The following is a 27224-nucleotide window of genomic DNA, read 5'->3' as shown; positions in this document are numbered from 1 at the left end:
TGCAAGCCCAGTACGTCTGCAAATAAGATTTGGCATGTCCTACGCTGGCAAAATATTTTTAAGATGCTGTTGTGATCAAATGACCCATGTCTTCATGCGTTGTGCATAAATTGAGCTCTAAATGATCCAACTTGCCAAAATCAACAGGACTGTGAAGGAGGAGTTGTATAGGTTCCCCATCAAATATGTAAGGGTAGCAGTTCATGCTCACAATTCTGTAAGACTTCATAAGCTTAAACGTTTAACATTATCTAGAAGGCTCATCCTTAATGAGTTCCTTTGTGTTCAGGTAGCCAGTGGCATAATGGCATTCAAAATATTACTGAAATAGTTAATATTCGCTGTGGGCACTGCTGCTCAGTACTGAACTCTTTAATTTGACACAATCAGCGGCAAACACTACAAAGTTAAGTGGTGCGAGGGATGAGGTGGGGTTTTTTGGTATTGTGTTCAAGTTAGATTGACTAAATAGGTTATTTAGTTCTAAGCAATAGACCTAGTAAACTGGGTTTATTTGCTGCTTGATACATATGGTTTCACATATCACTCTCTGCTTTCAGTGCAGCAGATAAGATATCAACACAATTAAAAGTGAAAAATAATCTGTCTGCTCTGCCAGTGGTGGGTGCTCAGAGAACACACGCTGATACAATAGATTTCTGAATAATTTATACTCAGCATTTTTTCCTTGCACTCGGTAAATGAGGACACCTAATGTGGCATGGTCAGAGTGATATTCTATCTGTCATCCATTAAGATAACAAGATTGGTGGGCCTGGGCGGAGTGTGGTGTGGTGCACAGAAAAGATGAGATTAAAAATTGAAATGTTTGTCCAAAATGCTCTGTGTAAAGGATGCTGATAAAACCAGCTCAGAAGAATGGAATTAATTCAGAAGTGTGATTTCTGCAAAGCTTTGTTTGTCTTCACTAAAATAAAAACACAAGATCTATGTTCCTTTCAAAAGTTGTGGATAAAAGGAACGTTAGGGCAAATCACTGTTTCTGATAGGACTTCAGTAGCTTCCTCTACTTTAAATTCAAGTACTTTGTAGGTGCTATCGAAAACAATTATGTATGACAGTAATGCTTTGTGAAGGTTTTTTTATATATATTCATAAGGCATTTTAAATTACAAAGAAAGAACCATTTGTGCTTGTTTTTTGCACAGAAGCATCTCATCTCCTGTCACAGGTTGTTAATTTGGATAGGATGCTAAAAAATTTGCATAAAAAATTGGTCATGTAAATATTCAGCCAAACAGATTCCTTTTGAGGTGAATATATTATATGTAGTAGCTTGTTTTCCAAGAGCCAGGAGGCACTGGAAATTGATTCATTTGTAAGCAGTGGTGGTTTGCTGTCTGTGAAGTTTCTGACAACTTTTTAAGGTTAGGTCACATTTGGATTTTCTTGGTTTTGAAGAAGCTGTTGGGGTTGTGAGATCAGATGGAAGTCATTTGGCAAAAAGCACTTGGAGGAAAACTTAGGCTTGCTTCTAACTTTGTTATTCTAACAGGCCAGTGTATTATACCTGTTCTATCTGGAACCCAGCCTTGAAATGGTTTAAATGTGCTTTTCCGTTTTAACTGGGCAGCAAGTACCTGTTCTGCCCATCCCTGTGTCCTGCAGGGTTTTCTCTTGCTGCAGAGCTGCAGGTAACCAAAGCAGGTGAGGTCCAAACCCTCACAGAGGGACAGACAGGAGACTGCCTGGTCTTTTAGCCCAAATTCAGGAAATGTTTCTGAGTATGACTCTGCTTGCAGTGCCACCCAAAACTCGTGGCCGCACGGCACCAGGCTTACAGAGGTGGAATGGGAAATCAAGCCCCAGTGTCCAGCAAATGCTCCTCGCCCACTGCTGCTTGAGCTCCTGTCACTCCCCCTGTGATGGCTTTGGTTTGGGGTTTGTATGCAAAAACAGGACATGATATTTATAATGTGGGTGTTTTTCTTACAGCCTGTCTGGAGGAAAATTTAAAGATCAAATCTGACGTACTGCTGAGGTTTTAAAATGAGCTTGCCACAAACCTTACTAGAAATAGTATCCCAGTGTTGTCTTATGGAAGAGTACTTGGGCACTAGGCACTAACATACTGTTGAGAAATGTGTTCTGAGTTTTGAGCAGGGCCACGTTATGCCTTTTTTCACCTGAACATTTTATGTAAACAAGTTCATTTTTATTTCTATTCTGTGAGTAACCCCAGGAAGAAAATCAAATACAGGTGTTAAAAAGTAATTTGTAAAACAACAGTCTGAGCTTCCACAATTAATATCCTCATCTATTTCTTTCACTCTGTGCCTGTGGAGGTTAGGCTGTTGAAGAAAATAGTCTCCGTTTCCACCTGCAGATTTGTTTTTTCCGAGTTTGTTCTTCCTGAGCCTTTTATATTAGTAATGACTTCATGAATGCTTTATACTTGCTGTCTGCAGAAGCTGGATCACCTTTTTTCTGTTGGGCTGTGTGGTTAACTTCGTATGGTAAGGACTGAGACAGCCTCCTCTGCTTTCCTTCCTGATGGGCTGTAATTAAACACTAGGTTAAAATGATGCAGAACCTGAATACCTAGATATCAGAACAACTGATCAAACAGTGGGTGCCATTAGCTACTGCTCATATTTTGGTGAAGTACAGGTGTATTTGGAGGAGGCCTTTTCCTCTTTTCCCTGTATTGAGTGACACTTTTGAAGCTCATATTTCATTTCAAATAGTGCCTGTGTCTGTAAACTGGAAGGCTTTTGAGCATGGATGCACAGCAGCCTCTGCCCCAAAGCATATGCGCATAAAAAGCAGGCTTTGGGGGCTGCGTTTTTTTTTAATTACTCCAGTTGTTCAGCTTGGTGAGACAGCTGCTGCACGAGAGGGTCATTTTTATTCATTTGGGCCATTTTGTTTCCTGCTCTGTCAGGCTGGTGGTAGGACAGTTATTCCATCAGTGACTGCGGGTGTTAATTTACGTGCAGCTCCTGATTAAGCTGGGGTGACTGCAGGGGAAGCTACCAGTCTTGACGTCCCTTACCTCTTTCCAACTAAAAAGCAGTGACCGAATAAGCCATATAGAGACCCTTGAACCAGCACAGCTCACACTTCCTGGCTGTTGAATTAAACCAAAATAGATGCTATCAACCCCTCGCTGTCCTAGTTAGCATCATCAGCAATTACTACAGAGCCAGGCGTCACAATGGGAAATACCAAAGCAAGAAAGCAGCAAGTGAAGTATTACCATACATTTTCTTCTCAGCAAGTAAACAAAAGTACGCACACTTGCCATACTTTCCATTCCAAAGATACAAGGAGTGTTAATGATCAAAAGTGTGGAATATAAAATAGCAGTGTTATTGATAACTTAAAAGGTTTTAATTGTCTAAACAAATAGCTTTAAATTTTCCTTCTGTGCCCAGTAGCTTAAGGAAAAGAAAGAAGCGAAGAGATTTTATTTACCTCTTTGATGATGTGTTAAGGATCTTCTAAATCAGAAGAGCTAACCTCAGGATGAGGCTTGCCTGTGCAAGAGCTGCAGAAAACTATTGCCAGGGGTTACGTGATTAAGGAAGCATTTTTCAGTTCTGAGTGAATTTGTGGTATTTTCATAACATTAGCATCTGCAGCATGTTGGGTGTGCAAGGAATTTACGACCAGCCCTTACTGTGCCTGCCCTACCACTCCCTGATCATATGGCCAGAAACTCTCCCAGTTAACTCTGAATGATAGGGGGTTTGGCTTTTGAACTACTCGCATATCTCAGTGAGTCCTTCTAGGAGAGCCAATTTTATAGCTTACTGTGATTGCATCTTTAGCCAAATGCATTGTGGGCAACAGAGCTATCGTCTGCGGCATCAAGTTTGCCACTTCCCTGTAGGGTGTAAACATGGCCAGTTGAAGAGTTTTAACCTCTCAAGCCCTCCAACAAATATTAAATTGCCAACTATTCCTCAATAATGCTATGATGTTGACTGAAATCTGACCCAGGTCCTTGCTGAAATGATTTTAAAAATCTGAGTGAGAGGGTTAAATAGTGCTGTAAAATTTCCAAATGTCTATTGCAGAAATACTTTCGCTGAATATCTGTGAGTTGAGCTCTGAAATGCTTAAAGTATTGCTCGTTTTTTTCCTTCATTATTATATGATATTATCTAAAGCTTGGGTTTTAGTGCAGATAAAGAAATTAACTAGTTTTTTGCCCTTTGTCTGTGCCAGCTAACCTTGTAATTTATCGCTGGTTTTCTCTCTTCTACTTGCTGAAGGAGGAATCCAGTCAAATGGTGTTCCTTAAGTACAAACCAGACTCTAGTTCTCTTTAGTTTTTGTTCAAGATCATTGCAATTACTTGATTATTTTCACAGCTGTATCTGAATAAGAAAAAAATGCTGTAATTGGCAACTTTTACAAGTTCACAACTCAGTAACTTGATGCTGGAACTCTTCCACCTGCAGAAGCCTCATTAATTGCTGTAGGAGTTCCAGCAACTAAGAGACCTGGGTTTCAAATTATTTCTCTTTTTATGTGCAGCCTTCGAACTAGAGAATCTCTGCAGTAACAAAAATAGGCAGGACCTTTAGGCTGAGAGCGGCTGTCAGTTGTTGGATGAGTGTTTGAGTTTCAAGTGTATCTGTTAGGAAAGCTGTTTACCCAACTCATTACTACATCTATAAGCCCAAATCATTTTTATTTGAGCTTTTTTGTAAAATCTAGGACCTCATTTCCTGAATGCTTTTACTAGTTCTAGTTTTGTTTATTTTGGCCTTAGTTTGTGTTATTTAATTAGTTTTTATTAAAGAGATGAGTCTTACGTTGCACGAAAGAGTACTAAATTATAATAGGACTGAGTCTTTAAAGACGCCATATTCCAGCCATAACTTTGAATTTATTTTGTAGTTTTAAAGGAATGTTAGTTCTCTAAGGGTTATGGGAAGCTCAAAAGTTTATTTGTTTTCTTTTTTTCTATATTTCAGGGCTTTTTCCGCAGGAGTATCCAGAAGAACATGGTTTACACATGTCACAGAGATAAAAACTGTGTTATCAATAAAGTTACCAGAAATCGCTGCCAGTACTGCAGACTACAGAAGTGCTTTGAAGTGGGAATGTCCAAAGAATGTAAGTTGTTCTCAGAAGCAATTTATTGTTTGTCACATCCTATGTATGTGTGGCAATCCCAAGGGAGAAAAATATTATGCAATTATGTGACTGAAGCCAGTGTCTGCATTCATATGCAGGGAAAGGAATAGGAATTTTGTACACAACTTCAGACCTGTACTTTACAATCTTCTGAGTCCTTAACTTCACAGCCTAAATGCCATCAGCTAAGAGATTTTAGTGCAACAGGCTGCCTGTGCAGCATGGCCACCTTGTGCGGTTGTTTTCACCAGGTGTTCTAAAAGAACAAACCAACAAGATAAGTGCTTTACGATTGGGTTGTTTCCCATCTGCTCTAGAATGGCTTCTTGGGACACGGGTGTAAGAGGAACAGCGCTGGCTTCTTAAGCTTGGTTTCTGTCCTCCCTCTGTCCTGTAGACTGGCGTATGGCTTGGCTGGGCTTGGTGTCAGCCCAGGCTGTCATTTCACAAGGGCTTCCCACAGCCTTTTGTGCAGCAGGCAGTAGCCTTCTTCAGCCTTACACCTTCTCCCTCACACCAATGCAGGTGCTTGTGCCAGAGGTCCTTCTTTTGGCAGTAGTGCCAATTTGTGCCATTTTACAAAACTGGTGGTATAACAGCCTTGAGTCTTCTGTTCATACTGGTTGGAGCCTCTCTGAAAGGTGACACAAGCTGGCAAATCTTCTAAACCTGCACGGGCAGTATACCTGACTATGTAAAAGTGCTGCCAAGTGCACAAAAACCCAAAGGATTTTTCTCTCCTTTTCTACAAATCTCTGGTTTGCCCTGTGAATCAACATTTTAAAATATTTAGGTAGAAATCTGTGATTTTTTCTCTTTTTCCAGTTCATTGATATCCCTGTCAAGCATGGAAATTTAGCTAAAAAAGCCATTCTCAAATCCCTATGGGATTTCTCAGTTTTGATTGGAGTGATTGCAGTAGCAAAAAAGTCTTTGGTGTAGTGATTTGTCTGATTGTTGAGGGGTTTTACCTCTTGCCAGTGATGTTCCTGATTTCAGTAGGTCAATGCCAGTAATAAACATTACAGAAATTTGCAGTGTGTGCATAAGAGAGAGGGAAAAATTGCCCAGCACCACATCTTTAATTCACACACAGGAGTTCCTTGGAGAGTCTTTAAGTCCAGAGGAAAAAAATTCTATGCTGATGAGAGATTTGTGACTGAACTGTGACTTCAAACCAGTTCTCATCCTCAGCATTTCTCCTTCCTGAATTGCATGGGACTTCCCAGTAGTTCCCTTCTCTGTACTTGGGTAGGAGCCAAAGAGGTCCCAAAGCCACACTGGTCCCTTCTGGTTGCATCCTATTTCTCTCTCCCTCCTTCTACTTCCTCTCCTCTCAGAGGAACAGTGTTGAGGAGCAGAGAATGAGCCAGATACATCTTTAGGACACTTCGTAGTGTTTCCAACTCCTTTTCATGGAAATCTGAAATTGTGATTATTGTAAAAGGATACCACCAAGTTTCAAGCAACTGGGGAAAGAGGTCTTAGGAATACTATAGTTTCACTATCCTTGTTGGATTTTCTAGTTTTCTCGTGTGTCTGAAGTGTGCTTACCTATTCTTATGTATAGATTTACTGGAGCAGAGACCATGATGGGAGTAAAGGAGAAGGTAGGCTAAATACAAAGATGTAAGATTGAATGAGGAGGATTTTATTGATAGGTGTTTGACTGCATATATATCTGTGCATGTGAAGCTTTTTTCCTTGATGAAAACAGTATAATGTAGTTTGGAAGAGAAGAAAAAACATTTTTCTCACCCGAGGGCTCGATGGTGTTGAATTCTTAAGGATTTTATTGCTGACGTAAAGTAGTAATCCTATTAAACACTGCAACGTCAGATCAGAGTAGGTTTTGGAAATACCAGCAGTATTTCTAACATGTTAACCAAAGTTACTTAGGGCAAAGTATAAAGACTTACTGCCTTTTAGGTGATGGATTGTTTTCTCCCATAGGGTAGCTGGAGCTTTGCCAGTAAGAATTAAGGTTTTGCTCTGCCTATTTCCGTGGGTGAACTGAGTGAAATTGCCCTTTGGCAGTTGCCTTTATCTCAAACCACTACAGGCACTGAAAGGGGGATAGCAGGTTGGAGGGGGATCAGAGGATACTGGGGAAAAGTTAGGGATGTCCTCTGGCTGCATTTCTGTAGAAGGCATTTGCAAAGGAATAGATAAATTAATTTAAATGTCATCAGTTTGAATGCAGTGTGTCTTGTCTTCTGGGTTTAAGAACTAAGGCTGAAATTATACCGTGTTATCCCTTCATAAACAGGAGCTTTTCATCTCTTAAGAGATTTAAAAAACTATTTTCTTATCTGACCTTCTTTCATACATGTCTCCAGGTTTCAACTCCATTATGTAAACAAAAGCACATTTGTCAGTGGGCTTTTTCTTACCAGATAGAGGTTTTTCTTTCCCCCCCGTACTTTATTCACATTTTGTTTTCCTGTCTTCTTACAGTTCTCTTACCTTGTAACATGAAAACCATGAACAAGGACAGAAAAAATACCAGGGAAATCTCACAGAGAAACAAGCATACAATGCTCAAACCAGTCCCAAACAGGAAGAGTAATCATGGTGGGCAGCTGCAAATAGGAACCCCAAGGTCTGTGGGGAGGAGCTAAGGAGGAGTAAATGCAGAATTTCAGTATACAGAATAATCTGGGCTTAAAAGCTACAGTCAGTCCTGTGTTTATTTGTTCTGCCTTTAAAGGGCATGCAAAAGTGCTTGCATATGTGACTCCTTTTGAGCTTAATGAGCCTTACACACAAACATCAGAGATGAGATGAGATGAACTGGCTGCCTAGCCAGTGTGATAAGTAAGGTTTTAAGAATGGAGGCACAATGTTTTGGAAGAGAAGAGATACTGAGCATTTCTTGTATGCTTTTATCTTGTTTTAAAGAATAAAGTGAGATGATGAAGGAATGCACCAAATTTGCATTTCTCTATAGGTTGTTTTGTTCATGTAGGGGAAAGAAAGTTATCTTTGACTATGTTACTACCTAGATCTGATCGAGAGAGGTCAATAGCAAGGCTGCCTCCAGGGCAGCAGTGGAGCTATTTGCCTTGTGATAATATCTGCAAGACCCACTGAAACTGGATCCCACTAGTATAGGGACTGTCCTTCATTGTGCAGTCATTGTTGCAAAAAGTTTGTGCTCCAATAGACAAGACAAAGGGTGTGAGGGGAAACGACTTAGTGCTGACTGTCTTATCATCCTACAACAGGGCAAAACTTGAAATAAAGCCCTGCTGTCTTTCATCAAATCCTCCTCCTTCAGAGACTCCTGAGCTTGTGTCCCTGCAGCCTGAGCTGCAGCTCTCAGTGCCAGAGCCTGGAGCCAGCCCCTCCACCAGCACTGCATCAGGTTTGGGGTTTGTTGTCCCACATCAGTTCATGCCTGGGTGCTCAGGAGTGTGTAGGTGCAGCCGGGGCTCTGATCCTCGCTCCAAACCTTTTTATCCTACTTACCCTTACAGCCTCTTAGTTTTTTTTAATTAACATGTAGAGAGGACTGGTGATCACACAGGATTTTTTTTTTTTTTTTTTTTTTTTTTGTCGTGCTGCTGAAGTGAGAAGGCTGACAGTGGCTCATTATGTGATGGAGAGCCTTAGGAAACTAACCTTTGCCCTTCTATTACGTGATCTCTAAGCTGATGTTGAAGCACCGTCCTTGGCCTGACCCCAGGTGTCAGCAAGAAGCACACTGTTGCCTCCATGCAGGGACCTCAGTCCTCGGTAGCTGGTGAGGGGTCACACGTACAGTGTTGCCTCCTGCAATTAAGGGAGCACGCAGGAAGCTGGGCAAAACTCCTGAACAATAATGGACTCTTTCAAGCAGGGTGCTGGAACATACGCTTTGTAAGGTGAAGCCTGCCCTTAAAGGAAACCTAAACTGGATTTATTGCAGGGTACAATGGCGGAGAAAATGGAGCTTCCCTTTGCCAGAATTGCTCAGCTTAGCCCAGCAGCTCTTCCACTTCCATCCTCTTTTATAAAATTTGCAGGATGCAAGGACTGTTACTGTGCTTGATGGTCTTTGGGATCCCCCTCAGACACACACCCGGCCCACGTACCAGTGTGTGCTACAAGGAAACTGGTGTAAACCTCATCTGCAGTGAGCTCTAATAGAGCAAAATACCGTGTATAAAGGCACAGAATTACTGTTCCAAGTTGCTTCAGTGCACTGAAGCAATGTTCAGTTTTGTAAATCTGCTTACAATTAACCTCTCTGGAGGGAGGGAAGGAAGAAGGGAAGGAATGCAGGGGAATTACCATGAAGTGGAGAGAATCCAGTTTTTGTGCTCCATATTTGTATTTTTTTAAACTTGCACAGAAATGTATGTTACTCTTTGTCACAGCCTTCGAAGTCTTATAATATTTAAATGTTCATGCTTCCTGGAACGTGATTACATTATGCTGCTGAAGAATAGAATGAATTGATTTACTTTATTTTAAATCCGGTTTAAATTGGCAACCAGGAAACATCGACTTGAAGAACTGTCATGTTTGTGTTTTATTTTATATTTCTGTTTCATTTTCTTTCAGACTCCTTAGTGAAGTGCAGTTCCATCTCCAATGAGTGGCTAAGTGGAGAGCCAGTCTGCATAGTTGCCTTTGAGAAATTCATGCAGATTTCACTGATGTAATTTTAAAGCGGATTAACTAGAATGCGTGAAATCTTTGTTTAGATGCTTTTACTCAGAACTGAACTGGATTTTTATTCTTTTTAGCCAGGAGAAAGCATTGGATTTAAGAAGTGTTTCTGCTTTGCTACAAGCTAGATTTTTAGCTAGATGCCTAAATACCACACAGTGGCTGGGGGCTTTTTCAAAAATTCCAGCACAGTTGTCTTGCCTGCTGACTCGCCTTGCTTTCTCAAGGGGCAGGAGCTAAATATTAGAGTGGAAATCACAAACCCTGAATTCTGTTCTGGGACTGATTTCTCTCTCTAAACACTACAAGCTGATTAGACTACTTTTCCTATCTTGAGAGGTGAAAATGATGAGCTTTTTACAAGGGCTGGGAGACCTTGTATTGTAAGTGCTTTGAAGGTGAAAGATGTAAACTGTGAAAATACTGATTAATTAAGAATTCGAGTATATAGATAGTGGGGAAACCGTGCCCAAGCTGTACAGATCACAGTTTTTTTCATTTTGTTCACTAAGGTTGGATTCGGGATTTTTCTCAGTTGCTGATCAGATAGGAATGTTTGTATTTATTTTTTCAGGCTGAGAAATTGGGAACTTCTAAACGTTAATGCCAAAAGCCCAGTATTGCTGATGGGTAGATTTTTTTAAGATGAGAGCAAAGCCAACGTGAAGGGTCTTCCTGCTACAAAAACCACAGTGCTCTAGTGTCAGTCTGTCCTCTGCCAGAGATAATGCTGAGTGACTGGAAATGGTTTATATACAACTTAAATTCTCTTGTAGAGAACTGGGTTTTACTTGTTGCACATTGTTTCCCATCATCTCTGGCTTTTCGCACCAGTTTGGTTTCTTCAAAGAAGCAGATCTGCTTTTCTTTTCACCTTTTGCAGCCTGTGTGTTTTGTGTTTTAGCCTTTCCCCCTGATTTTGCCTAGCTTTCATTTGCCAGCTTTAATGTTTAAAGGAGCAACTTAGATTGAATGTTATTATCCATTATTTACTCTATGTTCTGTGAAGATGGTTATGTAATAGCAGTAATTGCATCAACTCACCTAATGAGCTTTCCCTCCAGTGCCATGTACAGCAGATTAATAGCCCATGAATTCATTTGCAGCTCGTTGTGTTTCAGAAAAGTATTTCAGGCAGCAATTAATAAACTGCTAAAGAAAATAACATAAAAAATGATTTTTTTTATTATGTTAACTCTCCAGCTGAACAATTTATTGGCACCTTTCACGATGCGGCTAAGTAAATTCTCTCCTAATTCCTCAAGCAGAGTGTGATTAGTGAACCCTGCTCAACTCCAGACTGTTTGGTAATTAGTCTGATCTTTATATCCTAAAATGTTAGGAAAAAGTATGAATAGTGTCCTAAAGTTCTCTTTTTCTTCATTTCATTGCTTTTCAGGCATTGCGCAAATGGCTGTAACTTTAAACCTTAACACGCTAGTGCTGCAAAATTTTTTTCTCCGCTTTCTTGCATTGAAAACCCATAATTGTGTAAGCTAAGAATTAAAGACCTCGGCCAATAAACAACGCCTGGCACCATTTCTGCACTGCTTGTTATCAGCTCCAGTGTCCTGTACCTCCCAAGTGGTGGGACGGAGCCCAGAGCAGGGACCCGGGGAGGGTCAGGGGTGCTGCTGCCCTGTGGTAAGATAAACCAGGGGTCGGATGCCACTGGGGAGGGAAACGCTGGGAGAAAGGCATGGAGAGTGGAGAGCAGGGAAAGTCCTGTGTTCTGTAGCGTAAAGGGGAATGAGGTGACTGAACCTGATGGGAAAAGAGCAGCAGTGAGATGCCAGGGCTGCGGCCACTTCTGTGGGGGAAGTGTCTGGTGAAAGGGGGAAAACACCGTTGCATGTGGCCGGTCTTGCCAGGCTGCTCTAGATTACTCTTTCCATGCTTTTTTTGGTTTGGATTGGTTTGGGTGGGTTTTTTTGACTTGAATGTCTTTATCAAGTTTTTCATTTTTAACATAATTTCTTTTTCAAAAGAAACAGTTATCCTCTCCCCCCACCTCCATCCAAAAGAAGCACTAGGTCTTGGCTTGTCTTTAGAAGTAGTAAAATATATATTTTAAAACCTTTTCCCTCATTTTGGGCTCTTGAGGACTGAGTAAGCATAAAGGGAATTCCTTCAATAAGCCTATACAGAGATTGATTACACGTCCTCAGCTGGAAGTTACATTAAGACTTATTCACTAAGGTATAGCTACCGTGGTGAACTTTTCATCGTGCTCTGCTGTCTCTATGACAACACGGATCCTGGCAGAAGTTACCAGGGCTTGTGTGCTCTCTGCAGCCTTTGTCTGCATCCATCAATCCTAGTCCTTGGCGACTCTAAATGTGTGCCTTTCTTATGTTCTTGCTTAACAAGGTGTTTTATTAAAGTTGTGACACTTGTACAGTTATTATACTAATCATTTGTACTGCAGTACCTGACCATGCTCTGAATGAGATGTGCTTCAAGTAAGGAAAAAGTGTCAATTAGATACTAGTGGACTTCCTGAACACCTCGTGATCTTCTCCTGTGGAAGAAATTCAGCTGAATGAGCTGTACAGAGTACTTGTACAAGTAACTTGTCTTTCACTATAGTTGAAGCTCAGAGATAACTAGAGCCAGTAAAAAGCGTGATGCACGTACAGTCTGCTTTCTACTTACACCTGCAGCACATTCCAGGGAAGTGTGTGTTACTGTTCTGTGGCTCTAGCAAAGTCCTCAGACTTGATTGAAGTCTTTCTTATTTAAGGGAGCACATTTTGTCAGAGCCCATGAGTGCTAATGCCATAATGAGGCTAGCACCTCAGGTTTCTGTGCCAGCCCTGCCAAGTGCCACCTTCTCCAGAGGTCTGGCTCTTCTGTGAAGACAGTTAGTGGCACTGACATAGGTGGAACTTCCCATTGTTATTTCACACCTTTGGGGGTTTTTAGGGATCATCACATGCTTTCTTCAGTCAGTTTCCCAGTAAAAGCATTTTGGATGGGTGCCTCTTACAAAGCCACTTGACATGGATCTGGTTGTTTCCATGACCTTTTTCTGTTACTCCTAATCCCCCACTCTGGTTTTGGGGCAGCCATGGCGGGGGTTACAGCATGATTCCCGATCATACATATAAAGGCGCTGGCTCTGTACCTTCACATTGCCATTGCAGGTAGCCTTTGCCTCTTCTTGAGTTTAGTATCCCAGCTGCTTTCACAGCAGGCAGAACCCTGGGTTATCCTTTCTGCCTTGTGCTGTGCTGGGCAATGCTGCTGTAGGAGCAGATGTGAAATCTAGAGGTAGCCTGTGCCTGCCCAGTCCATGCGCTCCAAAGCACAGGGCTGAGGCCACGCTTGTTTGGTCATGCAGACATAACTGCTGAGACCCCAATCCCATGACCTCAAAAGCTTTGTTTGAGAGCTTCCATTCTTCCTTTATGCACTCAGTTCACCGCTTCATATTCTTCGTTCAGATCATTTTCTTGTTCGGGGGCACGTGACATCTTTGATGCATCTCTTTCTCCTAATTACCATTGTGCCATGCAGGTCATGCTTTCTATACTGGCACCTTGTGGTTTCTCTTCTATCTTTCCTCCTCCCTTTGGATGTTGAATCTGAAGGATGGAAAAATATCAATGAGATAAGTATCAGTCTGGGAACGAGCAAATTGCCAGTGTCTTGGGCCTTGAAGCTAAACATGGCTTATTTGGTTGTCAGGCCAACCTGAAAATGTTATCTACAGTAGCCAAGGTTCATGAGAAACGCAGTAAATTGTTCCCAAGAGTTCTGGGAAGTCTGAACTGCAGCAACCCGAATGTGCCTGAAGGACTCGGTATCAGAGGAGACGCGTATTTGGTCCTTCCTCTTAGAAGAAACATGTGAGGATACGTACATCTTCCTGATGGTTTATATGTGAAAACTTCTTTGTTTGCCTGGTGATCGCTTTAGTAGAGATGGTCTTGCATAGAATAGGTGCCTCTGCAGAAGGGAAGGAAACAAAGCTCCTGCTGGCCTCTCTGTGGAGAGAACTCCTGTGCTGATGGTGTGCAAGATGGAAAGCAGGCGCTCGAAAACCAGTAGGCTCTCAAAGACAGTTTAGGACGATCTCTACATAAGTAGGTGAGGCCATTGATTTCCCTCTGCTGCTGTCAGGCTCTTACAGCTTGCTTTCATCCGCTGTATGAATTGTTATTGCAGAGGGAGTTTTCCATTGCTGTGCCTACAATAAGCCGGCTGACACGTTGTAGCTCCTCCTGCTGGGATGCTGGCCCTAGAACTGCTCTAAAAATAGCCTTGATTTGTTTTTAGTTTGACTTGGTATCACATGCTCAATTTAAAATACATCAGAACAGTTAATCTCCAGTTCTTCAGCACTCGCATGGAAAGTGTGGAGGTTTTTTTTGAAGTTAGATGGCATAAAACCAGTAGAAATAACACCCTTTCTATCCTAACTTGAATAACACTCAGCTGCTAATACTATGAAAGGAAAAAAAGAAAGATCATAAGGCATTGGGATTTTCAATTTCCTTTGACCCAAAGTGAGCAGAAATGGGTTTGCTCCATCTCACCTTACTCCAGTACTTATTCACATGCTTGCATGTTTCTGAAAGCTCTTAAATTTTTAAATCTAGGTCTTATGAAAAGTCTGTCAATCAGGCGACAGCTCTGAAAACTGACTTTAACAAGTTGTAGCTTAAAGCCCTACAGGCAGTGCCTGGGGCTGATGGGCATTTAATCAGCTGAGGGATCATTTCTCGCTGCTGTGCACCTATAACCAGTTGCTTATTGTCAATATAAACAGATTTGGTAAGTAAATGTGAGGAAATTATCTGACTTTGGGAGACATTTACCTGAATTTCAGAGTTAAAGCTAAGTGGAATTCTTCCTTTCCTCTGGCAAAAAGTGCAACAGAAAGCAAACATGCTTTTAGTTGGATTACAGGCATGGTTAGTCATCTGACAGACAGTTTTAATGGAGTCAGTAAGACATGCTGGGGAAACATGCTGACCTACTTTTCTTTCTTTCTTATTTAAAACTTCTAAGCAAGTGAAATGTTAATTTTAAAACTCCTCAAAGTTGGATTTTGCTGAAGGAGCTCATTTAGTAATTTATTTACACTTCTGCTTGGGGTACAATAGATGGTTTTGGTAACTGAATTTCATCAGGTTGCTTTTGTTTCTTGATAGGAAATCGGGTTACATCTGAGAAATCCATGTTCTTCCCCCTTTCCAGGACAAAGCAATCAGCTTCAAGTTAATGAATGATTTAAGTCCAATCCTCTGAGGGAGGACTTTACAAACCATTTGAAATTACAGATTACAAAGCGTATTACATTTGTATCATTTTCAGTACACTGTATTTTTAAACATTTTTTGTCTTTAAACTTGTGGGAAGAAGGATTACTGGCAGATAGTGTTGCACACTTTGCGTTTGGGATTGTTTTTTCCCATGTTAAGTAGGTCAGTGCTCCACCGTCAGTGTCTTCTTGGAGACAGAACTTGGTGTGCTTAAACCTGGGAAACTGTTAACCGTAAAACTTGAGAGCCTGGAAAGAAAGCATTAAATTAAATGGGAAGACTTAGCAGTGAGGGTGGATTAAAACAGCATAAACAGAAATACTGAATTGAATGATACTGGAATATAAGGGAAGGCTTTTTAAAAATGCTGCAGGCATCACTGCACTGTCTCCTTCAGCAGAAGGCACATGTGCAATTCATGAAATGGCTCAGAGGTGCCAGGTTACTGCCTCTCTGGCAGAGAGGTGTTCTTTGCTCCCTTGGCAGCAACATGTAGTTTTGGTGAAGACATCACCACACAGTTGAAGGAGCAGGAGAGGTCATAATTCCTTGACTCATCAGTCAATCCAGAGACAATGTTTTCACCTGCTCTGTCTCCTATTTGCATCATTAGCAGGCTTCCCCCTGTCAGTCAGCCCTGGTCCAACGGGCGCTGCTGCAAATCCTTTGCTTCTTCCTGTGTCTCCTGAAAAAAGGTTCTGGTTTCCTTGCTTTTATTTTAACTCCCAACCAGCTGATTATAGTTTGCATTATGGAATTAGTAACACAGTGTAGGAGAAAGAGAAAAAAATAGAAATTGCCAGAAACTGCAGGAGTTTATGGTGAATAGTATTGCATTTCAAAGAATCCACAAGTTATGTGTGCTCTTACAAAGCATAGCACTTTTACTTGCTCTCATATGGTGGGTACTTTTAGAGGATGTCCATGGCAGACTAAAGATGAAACTGTATTTTTTGTCATTTTAAAAATTAAATATAAAATGTTTATTTTAGCTAATGCATGAGAGTTTTTTTCTGTATCTCAAGAAGATTGAAATCGGCATTGCACAGATTTTAGCCATTTTGTAACCTAGAGGCATCAACCTGGGAAGACAAATCAGCTGTGAATGAATGTCCTTATGTGATGAGCTGCTGCACCTTGCATGTTCATCATCCCTGGCTGTACTGTAGCTGTGTGAGCTGCTCCTTACATACAAGGACTGTCTCCCCCCTGATTTTCTTGCCATAATGCTTCTTCTAGGTGATCCGTGACACAGTTTGTTTTGATTCTAGTGGAGAGGCAACAGGGAAGAGCCACTAAAAAAAGTGTAGCTTCTGAAATGTCATCAGGGTAGTTTTTTTTCTGGTACAGAAGAATTGTTGATGCTAAAAGATGGAGCATTAGATGTAGTGAAGCTTGAGTTGCTCTTCGACAGTATTGGTGTGCCTCTGTTGGGCAGGGAGCAAGGTGGGGCTCTTGTGTTTCAAATTAGATGTCTCATGAAGATGGGTGTGGAATTCCCAAAGCTCAGTGTGTGTTTGGTCTCGTGGTCCACGTTGTACAGTGCCACGCCACCTGGTTATCCCATTGAGGAGCTCAGGGATCAGATTTGTACAGTCCAGATCCCTGTAACAAGTGACATGGAGAAGTGTTAGTTCAAGAGTCTTTTGACAGCATTTTTCTAAAAGAAGGATGCTCAATTTACCCCTTTCTATAATTTGGAAGAGAACCTCAATGCATACTTTTTTTTTCCCTCTTTAGATGCCTCTTCAGGTGAATGCTGCTACTAGATCAGAACATCCAGAAAATAATTTTAATTTGAAAAGGAGTGCAAATAATAAAGAGAACAAATAAAACCAAGAGGATAGTTGTTAATAACAAAAAGAAACCCCATTATGTTCAACCCTCTGCCATAACAAAGTGAAAAGTACACAGGGAAGGAAGAGAATAAGCAGAAATATTTGACTTCTTTAATTCTGCTGAGGGCTTAAGTCCTGCTTGTCCTAAAGAGAGAGTCAAAGCCTTTTCTTGGCAACTTTTCCTGTTGTTTTCTAAGTCAGTTACAGCTATTTCACGTGGGTTTTTAGGAACATTATTCCTACTAGAATTTATGCGTGGCAAGGCATGAACGTATACATCAGCTGCCTCCCACAGGGTATGCAGTATTAAGCCCCATGCTTGTTTGGGGGTCTTCTTTCTTGGCTGGGGGAACGAGGTGGAGAGAGAACCCTATGGTAAACGGGTCTTGCAGATTGGAGGAGGAACATTTAAAAATATTCCCTAGAAACCAGGGTGTGGGAAGGGCAAGGCAATTAAGAGGAATCACTAGATGTCCTGTTTTAACAGTTTATTATATATATTTTTAATGAGTATTTAATCTCTAATGCTATGTGATGGATTAGAAGAGAGAGGGAGTCAGGCCTCTTTCTATGCATACTTTTATGTTTCCCCTTCATTGAACATTTTTTCTGGGCAAATTGTTGAACTTGAGCTGGCTGGAGGTGTTCCAGCACAACAGAGCTTTGCTGAAAAATAACACTGGGTTGAATCCCAAAATGCGCAGTTGTCAGCATCGCATTGTGTTCAGGTTTGCATAAACTCAGGATGAGTTATTACGAGGGGGGCCGGGAAGAATTCTTGTTGGTTCCTGTCCTCCACGCTGTGCGTCCCAGCCCTGGCAGACTTGCCTGTGCTGTGTCTGCCACGCAGCCTGGGGCTCGGGGGCAGTTCCGCAGCTGGCTGGGGAGCTGGATGTTCATGGGCTCCTTCAGGAATTGAACAAAGCTCAGATTTGGAAATCCAAGTTTTCAGCCAGTGCTTCTCATGGAGGTTGTAGCCCAGGAACAATATCCTGAGGACCTCATAAAAATGTCTTTTGTAAGTGCGTCTTGCATCAGGCGCTTGCTATAGTCTTGGAGAAGACGATCCTAGCTGGAAGGAGGTACCGAACCCATGTATGATGCGTTCGGGGCCCAGTCCCACACTGCTGAAGGACTTGAAAGATTTGCTGTTGGCATCAATGAGATAAGATGGGGGTAGAAACCACTAGCAATGCCAGTTAATCTTACGCTGGATTATCATTTGTAATGTCAACTGGGTACCACCACTGTCATTTAGTTGAGGACCAGCTGTGTGTGGAATTCAGACTCTTTGCCCAGCCCTTGGCTTCCTTCTCAGACGTCATCTCACATCCAAGTTGCATCCTTTGTTTTCATAGAGAAGTCTGGGAAAACTAGGTCAGTTTATCCAAGTAGAAATTATTATTTTATTGAGTTAACTCTGTGATGACCTGCTGCCTCTTCGCCTTCTCAAAATGAACTCCCTTGTGTGCAGTAAGTCTTGTGCTGGAAGTTGTAGAGGCCTCAGTAATCGCTTTGATTTCAAATCAACAATAAAAATGGCTGCTTTTTTTAGTGTCTTGCTGTTTTCTTGAAACGAGTATCTGCTTTGCTCCTTGTATGATCACTACATCAGGCTGGTCTGGTGTACTGTGAAAGCGCTTAATGTAAAAAGGTTATGTGCTGGCTTTACTGGGGATATTTAAAAGATCTTACGGAGAAATCAGGATTTGATGCTACTTGACCCTGTCTGGCAGAATTAAGCTCTTTAAGCCAGTCCTGTAGTTAATAGCATGCCTTCTTTTTTAACTAATCTGGTCCACTTACTCCGGCTATTTCAGAACTTAAGTCCCAGACAAGAAAGCAGGTTGGATTTTTATATGAAAGAGTAGCTGGAACATATTTTAAAGAACGTCTTTGGCATTGTACATAACGGATAAAATATATCAAAATAGACAGTCTGATAATTAGGTGCAGGCTTGTGGAGTGATTCATGTCATAACGTGAGTGCTGAAACAGCTGAGGTTGCTGCAGGTGTGTAAAGGGAATTCGACCCCGTAATACCATGATGCTTCTGCCGCTACATAAAGCAGGAGTACAGATGTCTGGAGAGCCTGCATTAATAGATGAAAAGCAGTATTTCTGCATGTGAATTATGGATGGAGCAGTATTTATTAAACACACAAGCAACAGCCTTTGTCTCCCAGGCACGTTTGCTTTGAAGAATTGCGTTCAAGCCTGCTGCTACCCCAGGCGTGGAGATCCGGGGCGCGAGTGGGGGCTTCGGCTGCTGTGGGTTAATCCCTGCTGGGCCTCAGCGCAGAGTCCTGCCATGCACGGGTGGAAAGGGATGTCCTGCCTGGAGAAAAACCTGGGAGGCAGAGACATTTCAAGTGCCTCAGCTCACCAGTGTAGCAAGTCAGGATGGGCAGTGAGGCGCTAAAGCTGAAAGTGAATAAACTTCTTTACCTGTGTCAGCAGCCAGCTTCAGCAAGGCTTTTACGGGAATCTGGTGACGTTGCCAGCCCGGCACTCCCAGAGCTGGCTGGCCAGCTGGCTGGCTTGGCTTGGCTTGACCTTCCCAAAATCCTGCGGATGGAAAGAAAAAGAAGTCCCCTGACCTCATTCCTTTCTTTCTCCTTAGGTTACAGTTTGTGAAGAAAGGACGATGTAATCTTAAAAGAATAAAGAAGTTCCCCACCCCAACAACAAATTTGCAGATTTTTTATTCCAATTGCTCAGCTTTTGGGAAGAGAGAGGAAGTAAACAACATGCTAAAATGCAGTAAGATGCAATAGTATTGTTTGAGCATGTTATTTAACTGTTTGGTGAAACCTTTCTTTTAGTAATGTGGCAAAACAGTTTAATGACAGGCACCGTTAATTAAATAATCTAACACAGCTGCAGATCAAGCCCACCAGCAGGTGCAGATGCATGCCCACCAGCTGCGTTGGACCGCACAGCGATGTGAGACTTAACAGTAAATTTTTTGGCTGATCTTCTGGTGCTTTTAGGTCCACCTGGCTGAGTAATACAGTTGTTTCCTTTTCTTGCACCTGGGCTGCCTCTGCTGGTGGAGCAGGTCCTTCGGTGTCAGCTCCAGCTGGCCAGGAGGGGAGCTTGGGCAGGGAGGCTGAGCATGGCTGTGGAGCTGCACACCCTGTGTGTCCCCTGCCCACCACTTCGGAGGTCAGCCCTGGTGCTTTGAGAGCTGGAAATAACCTCCTGATGCTAATTTTTTTTATTATTTCTTTTTTTTTTTTTTCAGTAGTAGTAGGAGTATCAACAAGCCTTTGCCCTTAGGAAGGAATTTGTGTAAGTTCATAATGGCGTGTTTTCCGTGTTAGCTTCAGAGGAATAGGTAAATACTAGCTGAGCTATTTCTTTGCTTTTATTATCCCTGGCCTAGTGGGAGGCCAGGGCTGCAAGCTGCTGAGGCTGTAATGCAGGCTAATGCTGCGATTCAGGACTATGGCTTCCTTTCTTAAAACGTGCCTGAAACAACTGTTCCTCTGCCTTCATGAGCTCAATTTACGGTTGCAGGAGGCAATGTGTTCTTTGTGCTTGACGAAGTACACTGCGCACGCAAGCCTCTTCAGATGTGTTGTCAGTTGGCAGCTCTCTCGCTAGATGCACCTTCACACAATTGCACAAGGCACCAGGAGGTACAAATGTGAAATTTAGCCTTGGGGGCAAAACAAAGAAATGAAACTTAGGTATGAATGCGGTGTTATCCATCTGCAGATATAGATATTAGACCTGATCTCCCACTACGCTACTGTAGTTTTACACTAATAGGACTCTGCTGCAATCAGTGGAGTAGCAACACTGCAAGACAAAAACAGCAGTGGTGATAAGTTGGGGCTGTTTGTTTTTTTTTAATTCTGGTAAATAACGTAGGGTTGAATCCTGTTTGGGGAAAGCCGAACTGTATTCACCACATGAAACCAGCCATAATAAAAGGGAGAAATGCAGGTGGTACGCAGTCTTGATGTTGCTCCTGAACTTCTGCTTTTCCTTCTGGGGAGCCATTGCCCTGGGTACTGAGCAACTGCACATGGGCAAAGCAAAGGGGTCCTCTAGCTCACTTTCTTTTATTCATAGCCTTTCCATTTGCTGTCCTGTAAAGTCAGTCTTATCATACGTAATCAGAATTTATCCTGTAGCTGAGACTCATTCATTACATTGAAAGAATGTGCTTATTATGGAAAGTTGTTTTGTTAAGGGAGTCTGTTAACAGCATTGTCAGGAAAGGCTGCAATTTGTCATGGTAGGTAGCTTTCCAGTTAAGTAAAAAGCAAGTCGTGTTCTTTTCTTCTGCGCAGGAAATAAAATAGCCAAGCAGGTTGAAGTGTATGAAGTGCTACAGTCAGGCCAGGCAGTGGGCAGGAATAGAGTGCAGTGTCTGCTCTTAGTTTACAGCCGTGCACTTCCCTGGCCATCAGCGGTCCTGGCTAATACCCAACAAATTGAATTGATGACTTTGGATAACTGCAGTTTCTCCCAGTTGCGAGGCATCGTACTACCATGACTGTCTCCTAAGAGAAATTAATGTAATATCTGTAGATGAGTACACTGATTTACCTCTTGATGACCTTGGAGAGAAAGGTCAGGTTCAGGATATTTTTACCTGTAATTGGCTATCCATAAAGTTAGTGTACCAGGCTTCAAGATTGTAGCTCAAAAGGGCAGTTGCTTTGAGAAGGTAGCTGGAAAGGGCACTTGAACAGTTAAAATCAGATGAGACAGATTTAATGGTATCTCAGTGATTTCTGACTGAAGTTCAGTTTGAAAATTAGGGATTTTTTTTCTTTACCCAGCCTATGGTAAAAAACAAATGCATTATAGCTTAATAGAAATTTAATTTCATGCTGAGTATTTAGAAGTGTTTTTCAACTGCTGTATATGCACTTGGTCACTTAAACTGTAAGGATGAGAAAGAATAATCACATTGTGTTTGTGGTCATGTATATTTTTAGCTAATATGTTACGACACTGCAATTCCAGAAAAGCCAGCCTCCTGTTCCCCAGAGTATTTCAGTTTAACCAGCTGTATGCAGAATTTTAGCTAGACTGCCACAGTAGTTAGCAGTAAATCCAATGGGATTTGGGCAGCCAAAACAGTAGATAGTAAGTACAATACTTTTGTTTCCCTGAGAGTTTTAATTTCTTGGGGTTCGTCCGTAGGCTGGCACTTCACAGCGGGTTACCCACAGAAGCCCTCTGAGTTTGGGAAACCTCCCCGGGTGGAGCGATTGATTCCCACAGCTCCTTCCCATTCCTGCACTTGAACAGGGAAAGGGATAACTGGCAATATCCACCGGGTGATGCTGTTACTCTGCAAACCTGTTGCAGGTGGCATGGTAGGTCTTACAAATTGTGGGGTTTACATTTAGAGTAAGGAAGTGACTGATTTCATGCAGAATACTAAGAGAGCTTGGATAAGGCATGAACGAGGAGGGAAGGACAGATGTGTAGAATAATTCAACAGCACCACAAGATGCACAGGGATGTTGTGGGACATGCCTATGGAGATGCTCCATCTTGCAGATGGGAATTTCTGGCTACATTAAGTAACTTGAGGTGATGCCTATGTGAAATACAGATGGAAACATATCAATGAGTAAATTTTGTTTTAGTCAATGTGTATGGCTATATCCATTGCAGATATATTGGTGGGCCTTCATGGGAAATGTTAGTGATTTATTCTGCCTGCAGTTGTTAGTACTAACAACCTTCACTAGCTTTTTAAGCCTCAGCTGCTAAGCCTATGTGGATTGTCCTATTTCACACTGGCAATTAGTTGATGATATTAAAGCACTTTGAAAATGGAATCACAGGACAAATGCTATTTCAACAGTTTATCATTAAATGTATAATCACGTCTCTCCACCCACTTCGATTGCAATACGTAGGGAGATGGTAAAGGAAACCAAGGAGTTGCTTTTGTTTCAGTCCCTGGTATAGATCCTGTACCCTGTACACCTTGGCTCTGACTCAGCTGCTCCCCTTGCTGTCCTTTCTGCCTGCCCACACCCACATGCTGCAAACCACATTTTGTTCCAGTTTCGTTCCACTTGTTTGCTGTCTTTCTGTTTTTGCAACTTCTGAGGTTTTGATTTGTTCTTAGGAACTGTTTTGAGGGGGGAGGGGTGTTTTCATTTGTATTTCTGGAGTTGTGATTTTTATTCTCTCGGCAGTTACTGTGTTTGGCACATTCTGCAGAGCTTGAACTAGTCCTGAAATACTACGCTCAATATAAACATGGGCATTAGCGGTATTTTCATATACCTGCAAACAGGGTATTGGCTTTTGGGGTTTTCTTTCCTGCTGAACCACTTCATAGAGCCTTCTGCAACATTCAGTCTGCCTTTAGAGCTATTTTTTTTTTTATTTCAGCAGCCGTTTGGGGTCTTGGATTGGTGGTTCTAGATACCCAAAGTATGATAGCCGCTGGTTTTGCCTCCAGATGTCTTAAAATGAAAAATAAAGTAAAAAAAATATCTTTCCTCTTAAATGATACTAAAGTGAAACAATACAAATAATAATTTAAAATAATATTTTTAAAAAGAATACCAAAGGTATACTTTTCAGCTATCTTGAAGAGGTATTTTTCTCAGCCTGTTATTCTGCATTAGCTTTCCAGTTTCGGTCCTACGTCTGAGTTCAGTTAGTATTGTTTTTCTTTAAGGGACTAGAAACTCCTTTTTTGCTCATTACATCTACTAATATTTCAGGGATGTGACAATAGCAGGTGCCAAGTTTCATGTAAAAAATAAAATTTTCAGGCTGATGGAATCCTTGAAGCCACAGATCAAGTTTCAGACCAGTTAAAAAAAGCTGTAGAGCATCCATTTGTATCATTCATTCATATAATGAAACCTGTTCTTATAACTCAGTTCTTGATATATTAACCCCACAGTTATCCTCATACATAAATGGGAGATGTGTTGCTTTCCTCGGTTATAATAGGATATAACCATATAAATCCCCTGTGCATGAATGGAAAAATAGAGGCCCTTAGGCTATAGGTATCAAAGGTCTCCCCTATACTTACAATAGCCTAATAAGGTTATTTTGGAGGCATAAGTAATTACTCACGGACTCCCTATAGCTAGTGATTCATTGTTCACTGCTGAAACATTTCTAAATGAATTATATTTTAAACAAGCAAATCCTTGCCCTTCTATTTTAGGGGTGGGGGAGAAGAAGAGAACTGGAGAGACAAAAAATTCCACCATTTTCTGTGTTAAAATACACTGCTTGCTAGTTAAAAGGTCCCTGATATTTGAACTGATTTAAATGTACTGTTGTGCTTCTTGCTGTTTTGATTCCATGAATGTGTATTTCCGAATTTCACATTTTGATGAAAATATTATTGTTGTCATTAATTTGATATTTAGAAAAGACTGTGGATACAAGAGCTCAGTGCAATGAATAAAACAGTTGGAGTTAACTGTCCCTGGGGATAGAATCAATCACTGTTGTAGAAGAGGGTGACATTTAAAAAAGAAACTCAGAAGAAAATGTCATGCTTAAAAAATTAGATTTAAACGCACTAGCTCCTGATTGATTTTTATTGCACTCAGATGGATACACTGATTGATTATCAGCCTTACAAATGTTTAGTACCTTTCTCACTTCTCTAATAATCAGAATAATCTAATTTTCAATGTCATTTAAGTTACCATATTCAAGGTTATAATAGATCATATTTCTAATAAAACATAGCAATTATATAATGAATAATACAAAGCTGTAAGGCTGAGTTCAGATTCACTTTCGTCAAAAAGAAAAAAATACCACTAGTGGCTAGAAGAGCCAGCGTACGTGAAGGCAGCTGGCAGGACGATGTCCTCCCAGCTTGTGGTGCTTTCCCCCGTTGTTGAACTGGGGGTCCTGGCGCACTGGCCAGGGCACGTTTGCCGTAGCTGAACATTATTTCTTAACAGGAAACCACGGACAGGCTTGAATTCTGTAATACATGTGCTCGCTCTGTGCCTGGGGAAAAATGATAAGTGTGCCAGGTGCTTATGAAATTTCTTCCATGATTGTTTCTCTGTGCTCCCTTTTAATTTTGATACGAGTCTGTAGAGAGATACTATCTCACTGAAATCGAGATGTTTTCTTGTGGCAGTTGTACCCGACAGCTGACATGGTTGATTTCTCTGAATCACCAACAAAATATGCAGGTTTCAATGTGTTTTGGTTTTGTACTTGAAGCCCCTTACATGACTCTGTACTTGTTATTGGCTTTGTCCAGTAGAAGGGAGAGTTTTGTGTTTGAAACGTGCTTAGCTTCCCATCGTTCTCCATATGTCAAAGCTCAGTTTTGGCATGGGAATTTGTTTTAAGATAGTTTCCTGTTCTTTTAAAAAGACTGAGCAGTTTTGCCTAAAAGAAAACATTATTTCATCTGGAAATCACGACCTACAAAAACCTATCTATTTATAACTACCTGGTGTTCTGCGTATTTTAATGCTGTTTGGCTTGCAATTGCATTGCTGTTAAAATGTGGACAGGAGCCTTACCGTTCGGAATTGATGGTGCGTCAGTTTGTCAAGCGTGATTGTGTTGCTTTCAAGGTGGTGGTTTTGTTGCTTTTCTTATGTTGGAGCTGGGAAAATAGATCTCCTTGAAGTACCTTGCCTCTGTGTCTGCTTCCTCCAGCTCCCAGGCACTGAGCCACATGTGATGTGCAGCTGGGTGCTGGCTTTGTCCATGGGGTCAGAAAGCCCAGTGCAGCAGCAGCAGCACTGAAGGTGCTAAGTTTCCCTTGGTTCGAGGTTTTCCAAGGTGACTGTTGTGAAAGATGTCCTTATGGACTGCCATTCGTTACCATGAGCAGAGTCTGTTGAAGAGTTACGGGGACAAGGGTGACTGGTGGGGGGGGAGGGGACACATGTATCCCGATGGATCAAACTTGGTAATGGCAATAAGTAAGCATTTCACATATTTGACTGAAATTTTCCACAGCTGCTAACTTCTGCCAGAATTAGAAATTTTTAGCAGCTGCTGCTGGAATTGGAGAAGTCAGAGCATAAAGGAGCTGTGCAAGACTTGCGAGTTTCCACCCTAGCAAGCAGCTTGGTGCTCTTGGGAGCCCTGGCTGCAGTGGCCCCACCGCCCACGTCTGGCACCATTTGCCTATGATGTCGAGCAGCCCAGGCTGCCTGGTGTTTGGCAAGAGGTGGATGGCTTCCCAAGGCACGGGAGAGCAAGCCTCAGCCTGAAGGGGAGAGTTGGCAGGTCTGCAGCGGTCCTGCCTCAGCTCACCTCCTATTTTTCTTCTCATCAGCGTTCACAAACAAAAGGAGTCTTTTTGAAAACCCATGTTGTGCCCAGTGCTGTGCAATTACTGACTTGCTCTTTGTGCTTTATGGTGCTTTTGAGATTTGTTAGCTTAACAAGTAACTTCCAAAATATTTAGGGACAAGAGAAGTGTGGTTTTACAGGAATGCAAACTAACTGGAAACACAAGTAGTTGTCCTTACAGGAACAAAACCAGCTAACTAGTACACAGAGCTCTTCAAAGGTCACGAGGATCTTCAAGAGGCAAAACTGCAGTGATAGCACTTCAAGTCATGAATTTATAGCTGATTAATCATTATAATATATGAAAGGTGCTGTCTAACTATCTTCTGGGCATCTGAGGAAGCACAGGTTATGCAAGTAGTTGGAAAAACTGCATTGTGAGCTACAGGTTCTTCTCCCCTGGACATGTTTGTACCACCTGTGACAGAGGGGAGTACGAACACTAGCTATTCCGTAATTTTACCTGATTATCTAGAAACTGCCTAAATCTCTTGGGCTGGATCCCAGACTCTTCATAGGCCAAGCAGTGACTAAGTTTGGTGGACCTGAGGGGCTTGAATTTAAGACTGGATGATTCCCAGCACTGTGACACGCTTGAAATGATCCCGCTCAAGCAGGAGAATTGCTGCGTGGTTGCTAAATGAGAGTGTTGGGGTCCTCCGAGAGAAGCTGTTTGTGTCTTTCCTATACATAGTTTCATCTACAGCAGGCCCTGCTTTTCTTGAAAAATGCATCCTTCCCTCCTGCAGCTTTTGTGCCCTGCCCATTGCTTCAAGCAGAAGAGGGACAATGTGTCTGAGGCCAAGGAAAGCGCTGGCAAACCTGGGGTGAGGAGAACAGGCAGGATGGGACATGAGATGGTGTTCGGCCCCTCTGCCATCAGGTTAGAGGGGTGAATGTTTGAGGCTAGGGGCTGGTCCTTAAACCTAAAGCAACAGAAAGTACCTTTGGCAGCTCACGAACCCTGCCGCGGCTGCCTGGAGGTTTCTGGGTGGGGAAGTGCAAGTCCTGGCATATGTGTCGAGGGGACAGGGAAACTGTCATGGGAAGATGG

At 41.9% G+C, this 27224-nt stretch overlaps 1 protein-coding gene across 5 annotated transcripts in view; it reads left to right on the top strand.

Moving 5' to 3' along the window:
• RARB (retinoic acid receptor beta) overlaps positions 1–27224 on the top strand; it is a 333110-nt gene that overhangs the window by 281633 nt on the left and 24253 nt on the right. For all 5 annotated transcript variants that reach the window (XM_040593378.1, XM_040593377.1, XM_040593379.1 and 2 more), the window contains one exon: positions 4950–5091. In XM_040593378.1, coding sequence (XP_040449312.1) covers positions 4950–5091 — 142 coding nt within the window. The remainder of the gene's footprint in view (positions 1–4949; positions 5092–27224) is intronic.

Source organism: Falco naumanni, chromosome 4 (genome assembly GCF_017639655.2).
Source record: "Falco naumanni isolate bFalNau1 chromosome 4, bFalNau1.pat, whole genome shotgun sequence".
Lineage (NCBI taxonomy): Eukaryota > Metazoa > Chordata > Aves > Falconiformes > Falconidae > Falco > Falco naumanni.
The sequence above is the reverse complement of the archived record's forward strand: the minus strand, read 5'-3'. Positions and strand labels throughout refer to the sequence as shown.